Raw genomic sequence first — 17,476 nt, 5'->3', positions numbered from 1 at the left:
TGCAATGCACTAGAGAAGTTTTTCTGGAATAATAGAATAATTATTTTTATTTTCATTTTCTTTATTTTTGTTTTTCAAGACAGGTTTCTCTGTGTAGCTTTGGAGCCTGTCCTGGCACTTGCTCTGTAGACCAGGCTAGCCTCGAACTCACAGAGATCTGCCTGCCTCTGCCTCCTGGGTGCTGGAATTAAAGGCATATTTTAGAAGATGTGTGTATTCCGTGTTCTGCCTGAATGTATGCCAGAAGAGGGCACCAGGTCTCATTGTAGATGGTTGGAGCCACCATGTGGTTGCTGGGAATTGAACTCAGGACCTCTGAAGAACAGCCAGTGCTCTTAACTGCTGAACCATCTTTTCTCCAGCCCCACTAATTTTATTTGCATGTATGTGTATGGGTGCTTTGCCTGCTTGTTTTGTCCTTGCACTGTGTGTGTGGTGCTAGTGGAGGTTAGAAGAGGTTGCCAGATCCCCTGGAGCTGGATGAGTGTGAGCTAGGCAATGATGGCTATGAGATGGTGATGTGTGGGTGCTTGGAACCAAGCCTTGCTTCTCAGTGAGAGCAACAAATGCTCTATGGCACTGAGCCATCTCTCCATCCCCAAGAGAACAATAGACTAGTCTTTAAGAAAAAAAAAATCTGGGTATCTCTGTAAAGAGCACCTGAAGATTGTACCAGAGGGCAAAGAAGGTTTAAGCACTGCCCTGTCTGGTCTTCATCTTGCTTTGTATTTCTTGTGTCTGTGTGCTTGCAGTTATTGGACAGGTCACTAGGTGGTGCTAAGAGCTAAGCTTACTGTCTTGGAAGGAATGTGGAAACCTGTTGACTCTTCAGGGAAGGGCAATGTAGAGAAACCAACCTGAGCTAGTGGTTATCCAGTAAATGTCCAAAAGAGGGTCCATTATAGTTGGCTTCAGGTTGGATGTGTTCTTATGTCTCCAGAGCTCTACAATCTATAGAAGCCTCCAGGCTTGAGTTCACTGTGGCCCACGGTACTCTTCTTGGAAAAGCGAAAGAAGCTTGTTCTTAGGGCTTAGTGCAACAACCAGCCATCTTTCCTAGTTCCCCTTTGAAAAGAGATTATCTTTGTCATAGGTGCTGGGTTATTTTAAACTGATGCAGTGCACACAACCCTGTCTTTAAACATATAGTGAGTGGGCATGTTTGCTAAAAGCATCTTGGGGATTGGAGGACAACTTTTAGGAAGTTGGTTCTCACTGTTTCTGCCTCTTCATTGTATACTGTATTCAGGTTAGGTGACCAATGGCTTTGGGACAATTCTTGCCTCGGCCTGCAGTCTCTCCATAGGAATGCTAGGGGTTGTTTTGTTTGTTTGTGGCAGGGCCTCTCTATCTAACCTTGGAGCTGTGTAGCTATTGAATTCCCGACCTCTTCCTCCAAAGTGCTTGGATTAAAGGCAAACGTTTCTAACTACAAACAAACTTTCTTTGGAGACAGGGTTTCTCTGTGGAACAGCCCCAGCTGTCCTTGAACTTACTCTGTAGTAAGCAGAGATCTGCCTGCCTACGTCTCTCAAGTGCTGGGATTAAAGGTGTGAGCCACCTCGGCCTGACTGCTTCACTTTTCTCAAATGTGGACTTTCGGGGTCTGAACTCAGGCCATTGGGCTCCTGCCTTTTCTCTGCCTCTGAAGTTGATAGTTGAATTCTGTGCCTGTCCCTTGTTGGTCTTGTTTACTTCTTCAGTGCCTGTGCCCAAATAGATGTAAATGTCAAGGTACCCCATCCCTTCTCCCACCTTCAACCAACTTGAGAATACGACCAGGAAAATTCAGAAACCTCCTATCTTTTCCCTGTTAATGCCATTAGTATTCACTTTGTACTCTGAATTTAAGGTTGTGTGTTACTGTGGAAGTATTGGGAATATGGCACATGGATTCCTGAGTGTAAGTCACCATTCACAGTGTTAATACCTGCTGAGCCAAAGGCTAGGCTCACTGTTACATCACTATATAATATGACAGTGTCCTTTCTATTCCTCCTGGTAAACACCCCTCCCTCCAGCTTATCACTTAGTGTGTTTGCAGACCTAGATTGGATGAAGTATACTCCTCAAACCCCTTCAGCTAAACCTGCAGTGTGTGGTGCTCTCAGCTTGGACAGTGAGTCCTACTCATTACTGGTCTGCGTGCTGGCCTAGAGTGGGGTCAATTGCAGTCTTTTATGTCACACTGGATGAATTAGCTGTTCATCTAGAGGTCAGCCATGGCAGGAAGACCAAACCTTCTAATTGTGTAAAAGCTTGCCATTGGTTGGTTGCTGCTTTGAAACCTTGTGCCATTGTGTTATGGTTTGGTTGTTGATCAAGCACAAGTTTTAGGTTACTGTGACCATGCCCTCTACTGTGGCACATAATGGAAGGTGTGGATCCTTGTGCTATAGCCCAGGGTCAAGTGGGAAGAGATGGGAAGGGAGAAAGCTATTGATGCCTTTCAGTACAGATATTTAAAAACCCCTTTTGTGCTTGTGAGCATGTTTGTATGTATATACAAGTGTTTGTGAGGTCAGATTGTAGGAGTCAATCTTCTCTAAACCTCGTGGGTCCTGTAGCTATTACTTAGATCGTCAGGCCTGGCAGCAAGTGCCTGTAACTGCTGGACCATTTCACTAGTCCACAAAAAGAATTTTCAGGCCGGGTGTTGGTGGCGCACACCTTTAATCCCAGCACTCGGGAGGCAGAGGCAGGCGGATCTCTGTGAATTCGAGACCAGCCTGGACTACCAAGTGAGTTCCAGGACAGCCTCCAAAGCCACAGAGAAACCCTGTCTCGAAAAAACCAAAAAAATTTTTTTCAGTAGAAAGCACTTTAGTGGAGAAGAAAGAACTAGGTAGATAGATTCAAAGTTGGCTCTAGTTCAGTCCTATGACTCAGTTTTCTCATCTGTAAGATGGGGTGTCAGATGCCACTTAGCTGTTAATGTTAATGGACAACTCAGGCATTGGTGGGAGGTGTCAGCGTGTGTCTTCAAGTCCTAGCTCTGCCTTTGACTAAGATGGCAATATTTACATACTTGGTTTCACTATATACATTCTGCTGCTTCTCTGGAGCCTGCACCTATAAAATTACTCACTGCTTCCTTGGCTGGAGGAAAAAAGAAGGAAGAGTGAGTATGAGTATATGTTTGAGTGTGTGTACAGGTATACATTTAAACAATACAAATTAGTTTTCTCATTTGATATTTAGACACCATTCTGGGACCTGCCAGTACAACTGTCTAGGTTCTTTTTTGTTGTCATGCATGAAGGTGAATATTACATGTGTCCATTAGTGTTTCATTCCTGTGAGATGGGGGCATCATGGCACGACCCTGAATTGGAGCCTAGGCATACTCTTCCTGTGCTGAAAGCATACAGTGGGTGCTCCTCGGTGGTCAAGAGCTAGGTTATAAAGAACAGATTGGGTATGAAGGGGGACCCTATGATTGATCACTGTAGCCATTACCATTATAAGGATTTATTATGATACGTGGGAAGAGCCTGGACCTTACTATGTAGACCAGACTCACAGAGATTGGCCTTTCAGTACCTCTTGAGTGCTTAGATTAGAAGGTGCAATGAATGCCATGTAAGGCTAGGCTTGTTTTTGTCTTTGAGGTCATCTCATTAAGTTTCATGCTGGTCTAGAACCTACTGCATTAGCTGAGACTGACTTTGAACTCCTGATCCTTCTGTATCTGTCTCCCAAGAGCTACAGCTACAGGGGTGTGCCATTGTTTATGACTTCCCTGTTTTTTTTAAAATGCATTTCTAGATTGGCCTAATGGCACGTACTTCTGCCCAGTGGTGAGGCAGAAGAATTGCTGTAAGTTTGCATAATTAATCAGGCCAGCCAAAGCTACACAAAGAGACATTATCTCAAAATCCAATGGTGGTGGAGTTGGTTGTTGCAGAAAATGACATTTGTAGTTTCTTTTTGAGACAGGGTTTCACTGTGTAGCTTTGGCTGGCCTCACAGAGATCTGACAGTTTCTAGATGTGCTCCACAATGTCGGGTTCATAGTTTCTTAAAACTGGAAAAAGTGGTTTCACGGGATGAATCTGAATAGAGAAACTCACTTCTGAATGAAGTGACGAGTTAAGAGTACAGAATGAATGAATTGCTGACTTGACTTTTGATGGAGACTCTGACTAGAGTTATTACTTAATGTGTGGCCGTCAAGAAGTCACTGTGAAATACTAGGAGACACACTTGTGCTCCTAGGTTCCTTTGAAGTGGCTAGGAGATCTTGCACACTGTCAGTCTTGGTGGGGAAGCCAGTGTCTTCCATATCTGTCTCTGCTGCTAATGATTGCGAGTTTCTGTTGATTGTGCTTCCTAGTATGAGTAAATGTTGATGTTTGGAGTAAAATGTTAATTTGAAGAAACAGTTCCTCATTCAGTAACAGCTGATGTTGAACTAAGTGAGGCTTTAATAATGACTTCCTGAGGACATATGTACTCCTGAAGGATCTCTTAGCACTTCAGAAATGCCTTTGCATGGATTCTGATGCTGCTGGCTGTAATGTTGTTAATGTCTTCATTTGCTTCTTCACTCTTGCAGAGTTACTGGAGACTGTAACCCTAATACATAAACCAGTGTCATTGCAACCTCGCGGGCTGATCAATAAAGGAAACTGGTGCTACATTAATGCCGTATCCTTCCCGAATGCCATCCCCAGGCCTGGCCACCATGGTGTTCTCTCTGGGTGTATTTGACTTAGTGAAACTTCACAGGGCAGCTGGCCTGGACCCTGAACACAGAGACTGAACCATCATTTGGTCTGCCTATGCCTACCTCATAGTCGGTGATATTCTCCACCCTCTGTAAGAGGATTGATCTGTTGACCCGTGAAGGACAGAATCAAGTGGTTGTAGATAGTAGATGGTAGGATAGAATGACCACTCAGAACTAGAAGCTTTGCTCTCACTAGTGGGAGCATCTTGCTCAGTTAGGTTCTTGAATGTCACCCTGGCCCACAGCAGATCCTTACATGGTCATTACAAGACAGCAACTTCTTACTTGGTTTATTCCTTTTGCGTTTACATATCAAAGTAGTTGAGTGTCCTTGGCTTATCTTGTTTTTTATATGCCTTTAGAAAGTTTGCTATGCCTGTTTCATTTCCTTTACACTTCCTTACTGCGACATTCAGACCCTGCAGGCATTGGTGGCTTGCCCTCCGATGTATCACCTGATGAAGTTCATTCCTCTGTACTCAAAAGTACAAAGGCCTTGCACATCAACGCCCATGATAGATAGCTTGTAAGTAAAGTGCTCACACATGTGCCTGTGGTTGGGGGGCTTTTCTGTGGTGATGGGAACTTGAACAGTTTAGTGAAGGGGGTGCTCCCTGAACTGAGTCCCAGCCCTCCACTGTTTTTTCTACCCTGCCCCCTTTTAATTTATGTGCATGAGTGTTTGACCTGCATGTATGTGTACCATATGCCCATGGAGGCGAGAAAACTTTAGATCCCCTGGAACGAGTTACAGCCAGTTGTGAACCGGCCACATGGGTGCTGAGAACTGAACCCTGGTTCCCTGCAAAAGCAGCATGTGCTCTGGACAGCCCAGCCACCTCTCCAGTCTCTGGAATTCTCTTTTAAAGGAAGATAGTGTTGGGATTCTATACAGAAGTTAACCTGAAGTATAACTGAATATTGTATTTCTCTGCCCTTCAGATTCAGTAGAAAATCTTGTATTGCTTACTAGCTCAAAATACCATTTAAAAATGTCCCCAGAATATTTATAGATTCAATGTAAGAACCCATTGGGTACTGTCACATTAGTTGACATGGGCTGCACAGCTGCTGGTTAATGTGCTGTTGTGCCAAGGCCTTCTCATAATGTGCTCTGCTATGCTTTCTTTTTCTCTGTTTAGTGTTCGGCTAATGAACGAGTTTACTAATATGCCAGTACCTCCCAAACCCCGCCAAGGTGAGTGAGTGCTGTGACGCCTTGTCATTGGGAACATGGAGCCAGGGAACAAGCGTGTGGTAAATGTGTTCTTGCTGGAAATAACATGTCCTTTTAAATTTAGGTGTTTGCCTCTTGCCAGTCCCGGCTTCCTACCTGGGTGGTGGAGATCGTTTGTGTGGTTTTGCTTTCTGTCCTTTATGCTGTCCTTTTAATTACCAGAATGTTGTTTCTCTTTCAGTTCTCGGGGATAAAGTCGTGAGAGATATCCGTCCAGGAGCCGCCTTTGAACCCACATACATTTACAAACTCCTGACAGTTATCAAGTCGAGCCTGTCTGAAAAGGTCTGGGGTGCTCTCTGGTATCTGGGAGGGGGCATATTCCTGTAGTGGGGGCCAAGGCAAGAGGACTTGTGAATTCAAGCCCAGCCTGTGCTACAGAGCAAATTGCAGATGAGCCTATACCATTGTCAGTGGTTGTTGCTGTTGCTGTGTCATATGTCCTGTGTCACATGTCCTGTGCTGTGACTTGGTGGTGAGGTTTATAGAGGAGATACTTAGCGAGTGTGCCAGTCACCCACATTTAATGACACAAGGACCGAGTCTCACCAGCTCTGCCGACTCTTGAATTCAAGCTGAGCCTGGCTTTTTAGTCTGTCCCTTTCCTACTGCTGCACTGTGCCTGGGTAAAGTAGAGATTCCTGGTCCTGGAGTGCTCAGCCTCCATCTTGTTCATGCTCAGACTACAGCAGCGATTCTGTCAACTTGCCTCTTGCTTTTTCCTAAATATTGCATATTGTATTACTAAAGGCAAGTGAGCGAAGGAGCCAGAAAGCCTTACAGATGGCCCTGAGGTTTGTTTAAGCAGTCAACGGGTCTTTTCAGTTCCAACTATAATAAATACATTGGCATGAGCAGTTAAAGGAAAACTTACTCAGACAGGAAAAATAGTTAAGAAGTGACATTTAAATGAAGTAGTATGGAAGCTACATTGCTTTAAGTAGAGTGAGTTTCCAGGTGCACAGTTTTAACTTTTAAAATGTCTGTTATACAGCTTTTTTTTGTTGACTTGGACTTAACATTTCCCTTTACTTGGGGTTCAGGTGTTAGGAATGTTCTACCAAGGGTGGGGATTAGAAATAGCCTAGGCAACAGAAAGGGAAGTGTGAGGATGACAACTTGCAGAGCTGTAGAACCTGAAGGTGGCCCAGGTGCCAGTGGAGCAGAAGCAGAAGGGTGCTCAGGGACGACTTCCTGAAGCTTGAGCCTCTCTAAGTTTGTATTCCAAAGTGATGCTTATGAAGAAAGCACTTTGGGAGTTACATCAGAGTTTAATGGAGCTAGCACTGTAAGACCAACCTCAAGCTTGGTTCCTAGCAGGAGCTGGGGAAGCTGGTGTTGTGGCCACAGTACTGCAGCAGACAGAGAAAAACTCCAGACGCCCCCATTTGTGCCACCCCCAATGCCCAGCCATGCTGCTACTCACGGACTCCTCCAGTATTGAATGGTGGCCCACGTGGTTGTTGACTGTCAGACTCAGAAAATTCCAAATGCCTAGAAGGAAATAGCATTTGGGCACATAACAGCATTGCTTGTTAGACAGTCCCTTATCCATTCTTTTAGTAATAGAACTCTTTTTGAAGTCCAGGTTCTCAATACCAGCCAAGGGCCAGCCCCATAAGCAGGCTGGAAGTGCAGCCCACAGCCGCTGTGTAAGCTATGCTGCCGTGTGTGCTTGTTAGTCTTTGCTCTGGCTGTGCTGGGGAGTGAGTCCATGCTAAATTAAGCAAGCAGTAGCACCTGAGCCCCACCTTCAAGTGCCAGTCTCATTGACTTACCCAGGCTGGCCTTGAGCACATGACCTTCCTGTTTCAGCCTCCTGAGTAGCTTGTGTCCCCAATGCCTGGTAGGTTACCTTTTGCTACATACATGCATAGTGTGCCATAACAGTGCTACCATGTCCACAGATCCACTTGGAGAGTCAGCATTATACCAGTGTGCCCTACGCAGAATCCCTAGGTGCTGGCTGGCTGTGCAAGTTCTGACCAGTGATAGAGCCCATTAGAGCTGCACTGTGTGTGTCTGGTGACTGTGCTATCTCTGAATGGTTTTGTTGGTGGAGAATGTCTCTGACAGTCAGCTGATGAGTCCTCTCAGTGGTTCCTGTGCAGAGAGTAGATGACATGGGGCTGCTAGTCACTGTTAGTGAATTTGACTCAGCTTATATTATGAAGTGTCCCTCAGTGTCATGGGCTGGGATATTATTGTTTTTTTTTTTCAAGAAAGGGTTTCTCTGCATGTAGCCCTGACCGACTTGGAACTTACTCTGTAGACCGGCTGGCATTGAACTCAGAGATCCACTTTCTTCTGCCTCCTGAGTGCTGGGGTTAAAGGTGTGTACCACCAAGCCTGGCTATTTTTATTTTATTTTTTAACATTATAAAGTAATATGTATGTCTAGAAATTTAGTTACAAAAACAAAACAGCACTTGATTTGTATGCACCGGTCTGTAAGGTCTCATCAGAAGTAGCTCCATCCAAGTGCTGTGAGTCCTGTAGGCCTCACTGAAGTCAGTGAGAATTGACGCGACCTTGTCTGACCTCCTCAGGGCCGACAGGAAGATGCCGAGGAGTACCTAGGCTTCATTCTGAATGGACTTCATGAAGAAATGCTGAGCCTGAAGAAGCTCCTCTCCCCCACTCACGAAAGTAGGTTCTGTGTGAGACTACCTGAGAGCTGTTATAAAATGAAGGTTGCATGTCCATGTTATTTCTCTCTCACACACACCCATCAGAACTCAAATGTCTGTCAACAGTGCTTGTTTTTCACTACCCTTTTTTAATATAGCAATGAGAAAGTTAGGTTTGGATAACAGGAATTTATCCAGCTCCATGCGTTTTTGTTTTAACTTTTACTTCAGTGAGATTGAGGCCTTAGTTACTGTTCTTTTGCTATATAAGCAAAAGGACCAGAGCAGTGGACTAAAGGGTTTACTTTGACTTCCAGTGCTAGAAGGATAGAGTCCATCACAGTGGAAAAACATAATGGCAAGCTAGATGACATTTCATCCACACACAGAGAGGAAAACATAAAGCAAGGCTCATGTTGTCAGTCCTAGGGCATGTGATTTCACCTGATGAGCATGATCTTTACACCAGTGGTTCTTAGCTTGTAGGTTGTGACCTCTTTGACTTGACCTACCTTTTCACAGGGTTTGCCTAAGACAATCAGAAAACATACTTACATTACAGTTATGAAGCAGCAATGAAAATTGTTTTATAGTTGAAGGATGCCACAACATGACTGTATTAAAGGGTGGCAGCATTAGGACAGTTGGGAACCACTGTTACTGCAGAATCTGTATTTACTTGGATGTTTTGTTCTTGAAGATAGTAGTCTAAGTAGACCCTTTCTTTTCAGAACTTACTGTTTCCAATGGGCCCAGAAGCCACTTGATTGAAGACGAAGAACAGGAAGACACAGGCGAAGGGAGTGAGGACGAGTGGGAGCAAGTGGGTCCCAGGAATAAGACGTCCGTCACCCGGCAGGCTGATTTCGTTCAAACACCCATCACCGGCATTTTCGGTGGACATATCAGGTTTATGCTTTTCCATGTTGTCACAAGTTGTTGTGAGGTGTCTGAAAGCTTCCTGCCATCTGCTTTGCCTGCTCTTCCTAATGCCCTGCTACCAGGGGCTATGGGTCTTAGTGCTCCTGTAGGCTCTCCCATCCCTCACATAGTCAGAAAGCCAACTGACTTTAATCCCAGCATTTGGGTGGCAGAGGCAGGCGGATCTCTGAGTTCCAGACCAGCATGGTCTATGAGAGCTAGTTCCAGGACAGCCTCCAAAGCCACAGAGAAACCCTGTCTTGAAAAATCAAAGGAAAATAAAATGGATAGCGTTCCCCTCCCCCTTTAGACAAGAACAACTGTGCTCATTTAGTGACATGAACTGTTAGGCCTATACTTATCTGTGTTTACAGGTCTGGTGCTTTGTGTCCTCCTTCCTGCTTCCTTCTACCACTTTGCCATGGTGGTGGGTCTTTGCAGTTGACTTCCCTTTTTATATCTAAAGCAGTATGAGCAACGTATGGTTTTCTTCTGTGACCAACTCAGTTTATTCCAAATGTCTCCTTCTCCAAGGCTGAGTAATAATCCTTTGAGTGTAGCCACCATAGTGGTTTTCTCCATTTGCTTTTGGATGGACACAGGTAGTTTATCTAAGAAAATTATGAGTGGACTAGATGCATTTAGATGCCAGAACCTCAAGAGCTAGAAATTGAAGGCTGGCCTTGAACTCGGATCCTCCTCTGCCTACCAGGTGCTGGGATTAAAGGTGTGTACACCACTGCCCAGCTTTACTTTCGTTAATGTTTTTCAAGGAGTATTGCCTTCATACTCAGCAGGAAGGTTGGGCATTAGGCCTCGACAGAAATGCTTTCTGCTGGTTCTCATGGTGTCTGGCCCATGAAGTCTGAGTCTCTTCCCACCAGCTTTACTCTGCTCATAAACTAGGACATCAGGCTGTACAAACAAGATCCTTTGTTGAATCTCAGAATGTTTCCTGGATGAGGTTGAATGAGAGATGAGATGAGCTTACAGTTATTACTCTAAAGAACTTCAAAAAGAAAAAAACAAAGGAAACATGGTTTAGTTGGCGTCCTACCCACAACGCTGCTTGCCTTTCTTCCTGGATTGCTAACAGGATTTTTATTATCCTCAGCTTGTTCCCCTTCCTCCTCATGTTGTTTTTATAGGAACAAAAACAGCATTAAAAGTCCTGGTTCCCTGGGAATTTCCTCTGTTTCGTTGGAACAGGCTGTTGTGCTTTTTAGAATCCTTTGGGTGGTCACATTTATTAACTGGTGCCATACTGTACTCAGGTGTGCAAGATAAGAATTTGGAAATTGAAACATCTGAGTGGAGCTGGGAACATGTACTTATCAGTTGCTAATAACAGAAGGTGGTAATCATCAGAGTTATTTTTAAATTCAGGGTAGTTTTTATTTTTCTGCTCTCTCTTACTTTGAATGTTTATTCCTTCTGTTGGTTAATCTTAAGAGAAAGTGATAAAGAGTGGCTTCTTACATCTTTGTTGTTTTCAATTCCATTTCTTAGGTCTGTGGTTTACCAGCAGAGTTCCAAAGAATCCGCCACTTTGCAGCCATTTTTCACATTGCAGTTGGATATTCAGTCTGACAAGATACGCACAGTTCAGGATGCTTTGGAAAGCTTGGTGGCACGAGAGTCTGTTCAAGGTTACACCACCAAAACCAAACAGGAGGTATGTTCACACCTGACCAGGAACCTGTGTGGAGGTCCTCTAGATGCTTGAACACAACAGAATTAGAAGCTGACAGGAACCTGTTTCTCATACCAGTTAGTAACTTTAATGAGAAGTCCAAGCATTTCAGGACAGAGTGGAGGAAGCAGATGATGCCACTGTTGGTTCGCTTTTACTCCTGTACCTGAGGAAATGTCTCCTTTCTGTCCTTGACCCTGCTCTGCATTTCATTTTCTGGCAGTCTCATCCTGGTATCCTGAAGTCAGCCTACCTCCAGCAGAGGGTTCTGGGTACATCTGTGCTATTTTATCATAGGTCACTAGGGACACACTGATAGATGCGTGCTGCTCTTTGTTGTGATTAGACAAGGATCAAGTCTGGAATCTTTCCATCCACAACAGTGATGAGCAGGGAAGACTTATCTGGCTCTTGGTGTACCTGTTCTTTTGGTCTGCAGTGGGTCCCATCTTTCATGTCTTTTGTAGTCTGAGGCATTGAGGTCAATAGGCTATATTGCCTAGTTAGGGAGGGTGGTACTTTTCTGAAGAATTCCTGGGATTGGAAAGCTACTGGAGTGTAGACGTCCCAGCACAAACCTGTCTTCTTAGTGGCCTTATGGAAATATCCTAGTATGACTTGTGCACTGTACCGAGAAGAGAAGAGCAAAGAGAACCTCCCAGCTTCAGCTGCCTCTGAGCCCTCCTGCTCTAGGCAGCCATGCCAATGCCACACTCTGGGGATCTGCAGAAGAAAGGTTTAGGACTTGTTGTCTGACTTGTTTCTGGTAAATGATTTTGGTAAATGATACCAAGAACCAGAGAAAGAAACCTGGTGGCTGGCCTGAGTAAGAAGTGCCTGGCTGAGAGAACCTTCATGCAGGAGAAGGCCAGTAGAGGCATCATGTTGGGGAGGCTGGTGGTTAAGTTGTGTCTGGCAGTGAGTGAGTGCGTGCCAGCTCCACTCAACCTATATATAGAGGCTGTGACTCTGCTTAAGATGGATTACTGTCCTTGGCTGCTGAACCAACTACATGGTCTTCTGCCTATGTCCTGTTGGGGGGTTTCCCCATCTTTCCTAGGCCAACCATAAAAACCCCCTTTGACTTTTCTTGCTTTTTCATTTCTGCTTTTTTAACTTTTTCATTTCCCAGCAGTAGGTAGGCAGAGGCAGGCAGATCTCTGAGTTTGAGGTCAGCCAAGACTATACAGTGAAATGCTGTCTCGAAACAAAACAAGCTTAGAATTGTCCCACTAGTTCTTTTAACTTAATTTAACCTGTTTCTGTTCATCTACCTTCATTCTGTGTGACCTGCTTTCCCACTTCTTCCACATCTGGCTAGGTGGCCCCTGGTATCTTTCTTTCTTTCCCCCACCCCTCAGCCTAAATTCCTCCTACTTTCTCTTCCTGCCCAGAAGTTCTGCTATTGGCCAATCGGCTTTTTATTAAACCAGTCAGGTGCCTTAGGCAGGCAAGGTAAAACAGCAACACATCATTGCATAGTTAAACAAATTTTTCACAATACCTGACCGTGAGAGTGGGGTGTCTCTGACTCTTTGCCTGTTCCTGGGACCTTTTTCTCCTGCTTGGTTGTCTCATCCAGCCTTGATACGGGTACGTGCCTGGTCTTGTTTTATCTTGTACTGAGTTTGGTTGATGTCTCTGGGAGGCCTGCTGTTTTCTGGGGGAGACCTGGTGGGGAGTGGATGGGGAGGCTGGGGGGAGGGGAGTAGAAGGAGGTGGCCTTAAACTCAGATTCACCTGCCTCTGCCCCCTGAATGCTAGTATTAAAGGAGTGCACCACCACCACAACCTGGCCAATGGGCTGGATGTTAAAAGTACCTTGATTGAATCTGAAAGTAGATTAAACTGTTTGTGCCCCTCTCAGCTTTCCACCCCTTTGTTAGCTCACAGGTCAATCAATGTGAGATGTTTGCTAGGTTTCTCACCTGGAAAGAGACAAGCAGACATCTTGGAGACCCAGCTCTCTTCCCCCAGGTCCTGTCAGCCCAGCCTCTGGTGGGCTGCTGGCCTCAGTGCCTTGCTGTCTTTTAGATTATTACTTCACATTCTTTTTGTTTTCAAGTAACTAGTGGAGGAGCTTCAAGGGAAGGAATGACCAGCTGAAGATGGATTTAATGGAGAAAAACAACAACAAAAAAAAGCCAACCACCAGCAGAGGCTGGGAATAGTACCGGGTGGGCAGAATAGTGCTATATCCATCAGGACACATTGTTTGGTCAGCTGGGCATGCCATGCTCACCTGGGAATGAATGCTCAGTGCATTAAATCCTACATTGAAGCATTCAGGAGACCTGTGAAAACACTGCAGGGGCATGATGACAGAACCAGCCAGTCAGTGACAGGGACAGATGGCTTGAGGGTTACTCAGTGTTTGTCTGAAGAAAAATACTAGATAGATTTGCCAGTTCAGCCTCTCTTCAGTGTGCTCGTGTTCTCAGCTGATTGGTCTTCACTTGGAGACCACAGGTGGGCTTCAAGCCAGAGTGTCCTTTGCAGGTGTGTCTGTAGGGTGTGGGTATGGCTAGGACTGAGCAGCAGCTGTGCCACCCCACAGAGGGTGCCACTGCAGCCCGGCAGACCTATGAGCCCTGGCACATGTGTCGCAGGTTGAAGTCAGTCGCAGAGTGACTCTGGAGAAACTCCCTCCTGTCCTCGTGTTGCACCTGAAGCGCTTCGTCTATGAGAAGACGGGTGGGTGTCAGAAGCTGGTGAAGAACATTGATTATCCTGTTGACTTGGAGATCAGCAGAGGTAATGCCCAGCCCTGTGCTTGCTGCAGTGCCCCCAGGAGTCTGTGTCACCAAGTCAGAACTCTTTGCTTTACGCTTTTATGGATTTTCATACAAACATCCTCATTAGAGTGGTTTTCTTATTTTTTTTAAATTTGATTTGTATTTTGCCTACATGTATGTATGATCGTGTACCATGTGCATACCTGGTGCAGTTGGAGGCCAGAAGAGGGTATTTGAGTCCCTTAGGGTTGGAGTTACAGATGACAATCAGCTGCCATGTGGGTGCTGGGAATCAAACCCAGGTCCTCTGAAAGAATAGCCAGTAACCACCGAGTCTTCTCTCCATCCCCCATTTTTCCTTTCTTTTCAGAAAAGGTTTGTTTATTATGTATGCAATATTCTGCCTGCATGTATGCTTGCACATCAGAAGAGGGCACCAGATCTCACTACAGATGGTTGTGAGCCATCATGTGGTTGCTGGGAATTGAACTTAGGACCTGGAAGAGTAGTCAGTGCTCTTAACCTCCAAGACATCTCTCCACCCCCTCTTTCTTTTTGAAGGCAGGGTCTCACTATATAGACTAGACTGACAGAGATCTGCCTGCCTCAGCCACTGGGATTAGAGATATTTGCCCACACCTGCCTTAGAGTAGCCTTTTCAAGACAGAGACAAAACTGAATCAAAACATACTTTAACTAGATCAGAAAAGAGTGGCTGTGGAGAACAGCTTGTGCTGCCAGTGTGTGCCTCCTACCCCAGACAGTGACATGGTGCCTGTGTGGTGATGTGCTGGCCATCACTTTCGTAGACCTCTGAGACTCAATGTTTTGTTTTGTTGTAGGTTTTTAAAATTATTTGTGTAAGTGTTTTATCTGTATGTTTTCACACCACACACCTACCTGGTGCCCCCACAGATCAGAAGAGTTTGTCAGTTCCTTCAGAAGTGGAGTTGCAGATGACTATGAGCCACCATGTGGGTGCTGGAAAGCATGTGTCCCTTCCCTCCCCCCCTCACCTCCACCAGGTTCTCAATGCTCTAACCGATGAGCTGTTTTCATCTGGCTCTGGCAGCATGTTTTAAAAAGCTGCAGAGAAAGGGAAGGAAGCCTTGTTTTTAAAAGGTTATTGTATGTGTGGGTGGGCGTGCATGCATGTCAGCACACATATGTCAGTCAGAGGACAGGCTTGGGATGTCAGATCTCACCTTTGAGACCCTGCAGTTGCAGTCAGGTCACCCACCTTGCACAGCAAGAACTTTTACCTGGTGAGCCAGCCATCTCACTGCTCTCCTCCACTTTTCCTCACTGCATTTAAAATCATTACGTGTCCCGCTGCACATGCCCTGGCATTCATGTGGAAGTCCAAAGGTCTTTCTGTCCACCGTGCAGGTTCTAGGAGTCTGAACTCTTGGTGGCAGGCTCCTTCCACAGTGCACTTCCTTTCCATGCCAGCACAGAGCAGCTGCTTCTGAAGACTTTACAGTTGTGACAGACTTTGTAGTTTTGCCAGATCCTGACTAGGAATGCTACAAGCCCAGGGGGTCCACAGAATACACGGGTCTGGGGAACAGGAGGACAGTGGTCCTTCTAATCTTGGAGAGAAGTCCTCTCAAGTAGAGGTCTCTGTCCCCGGGACTGCATACCTGGATTCCTGTTTCCTGGTGCAGGAGCTGGGTGTGCAGTTACCCCCTGCCCTTTGGCTGTCATGGCACTTTCAGGGTTCAGTCCTGACACAACTCTGGGCCGGGACCTGTCCATCCTTGCTCTGACCCTCAAAGTGGGGTGGATGTTGTTAGGCAGAGCTGTCAGCAGTCAGTGCTGCTGCTCTGTGGAGGCTTTGAAGTGTTGCTGTTTTGTTTTTCAGAACTTCTTTCTCCAGGAGTCAAAAATAAGAATTTTAAATGCCACAGAACCTATAGGCTGTTCGCAGGTAAGTATGCTTGCCCACTGCTCACTCACAAACACAGCAAACAGAGAAGCTGTATGGTACCTAGGCAGCATTCTGCTTTGTCATAGATTCTAGAGCCTGGGAGAGCTTGAATGTTTAGAAAGCAGTGGGGTCTGACATGAGAGAGGGCTCTCACAATGTATGAGCGTCCCCTGAGTCAGTGGCCTGTTGGCTCCAGTGGGGACACCCCCCTTTGGAGGGAGTAGGTGGGGATCTTTGGCCATGGGGTGAGGGACTTTCTCACGGGTGGCCTGCCTTGTGTTGTCTTCCAGTGGTCTACCATCATGGCAACAGTGCCACGGGCGGCCACTATACTACAGATGTCTTCCAGATTGGGCTTAATGGCTGGCTGCGAATTGATGACCAAACGGTCAAGGTTATTAACCAGTACCAGGTGGTGAAGCCAACTGCTGACCGCACAGCCTACCTCCTGTATTATCGCCGTGTGGACCTGCTGTAGCTGTGTCCGTGTACCTGTGTGTATGTGTGCCTGACGCTGCTTCCTACAATTCCCAACTCACTAACTTCCCACCTCTAGTGGCTCTTTAGAGAGAAACTCTCCCTCTGTGACAGTGGGCTTGAATGAAAGGAGATGTCTTGGGGGGTCTGCACAATGCAGCTCATGCTGACTCTAACTTCAGAGACCGTCGCTTGGTTGAGGAAATAAACAAGACACGACGCTTCTGAAGAACTGCTGGTTCCTTAATGGAGGAGGTGACTTGCACTGTGTCCCAGTCTGATTGCATAGTGGAATAAGTCCCGCACCAGCAGCTCTTGTAAATTTGTGAAAATGAATTTTATCTTTCCTTAAAAAATAATTTTTTTAATTCATCACACTTTCCTCCCTTACCCTTTAGTTTTTGATAAACGATAAAAATGAGCCAGTTATCAGAGATGAGAGAGTTCTTACTTCAAAAGAAAATAAATACACAAAACACGTTGCTGGTTCCTAGATGGAAACACATTTTAACAATTGTGAGATGAAAACTGCTGACGTATACACTGCAGGTCAGACATTTGGGGTGCAGACGTCAGGCTATAGAGGTGGGTGATTGTAACTTTATTACCATGAAAAGTTTTCCAATCGCATTCATGCTCTGTGTACACATGAAGAAAGTGGGCAAAATAATGATGATTGACATTTCCCAATGTCTGCTGTGTAAACTCCTGTCCGCGCCCTTCTGATGCCGTGTCCCTAATTGTACACAGTGTAGTGATTCCTAGGAGTATAAAGTTGTCACCCGTCAATAAAGATCACAAAGTTGGTTTAAAGCTGTGTCTGTTACTTGATATGGGGACACTTGATTGTTTGAGACGGGGTTTCTCTGTGTGGCTCTGGCTGTCCTGGAACTCTCTGTAGACGGAGCTGGCCATGACCTCACAGAGCTCCGCCTTCCTCTGCCTCTAGAGTGCTGGCATTAAAGTGCACCACCACTGCCTGGTGATTGGAGACACCTCTTGTAGAAGAGCCCTCCAAGCCTGCTGTCGAACCTCTGTGAACTCAGCTGCCACATTGGCTGTGATGGGCTAAGGCAGCTATTGAGTAGCCTGCCTTTCACTTTTGCTCCCTCTGATCCTGC

General features: G+C 45.7%; 1 protein-coding gene across 2 annotated transcripts in view; it reads left to right on the top strand.

The window, feature by feature from the left end:
• The window catches only part of Usp10 (ubiquitin specific peptidase 10), a 44,898-nt gene extending 27,730 nt beyond the window's left edge, over window positions 1-17,168 (top strand). For both annotated transcript variants that reach the window (XM_021228985.2, XM_005073093.4), the window contains exons 5-14: window positions 4,559-4,650; window positions 5,149-5,258; window positions 5,875-5,930; window positions 6,151-6,254; window positions 8,519-8,618; window positions 9,331-9,508; window positions 11,030-11,195; window positions 13,823-13,967; window positions 15,813-15,878; window positions 16,169-17,168. In XM_021228985.2, coding sequence (XP_021084644.1) covers window positions 4,559-4,650; window positions 5,149-5,258; window positions 5,875-5,930; window positions 6,151-6,254; window positions 8,519-8,618; window positions 9,331-9,508; window positions 11,030-11,195; window positions 13,823-13,967; window positions 15,813-15,878; window positions 16,169-16,356 — 1,205 coding nt within the window. In that variant the 3' untranslated portion in view covers window positions 16,357-17,168. The remainder of the gene's footprint in view (window positions 1-4,558; window positions 4,651-5,148; window positions 5,259-5,874; window positions 5,931-6,150; window positions 6,255-8,518; window positions 8,619-9,330; window positions 9,509-11,029; window positions 11,196-13,822; window positions 13,968-15,812; window positions 15,879-16,168) is intronic.
• The last annotated feature ends 308 nt before the right edge of the window (window positions 17,169-17,476 follow it).

The sequence above is a fragment of the Mesocricetus auratus genome, unplaced genomic scaffold (genome assembly GCF_017639785.1).
Source record: "Mesocricetus auratus isolate SY011 unplaced genomic scaffold, BCM_Maur_2.0 Super-Scaffold_6723, whole genome shotgun sequence".
NCBI classification, from domain to species: domain Eukaryota; kingdom Metazoa; phylum Chordata; class Mammalia; order Rodentia; family Cricetidae; genus Mesocricetus; species Mesocricetus auratus.
This window is presented reverse-complemented; position numbering and strand designations above follow the sequence as displayed.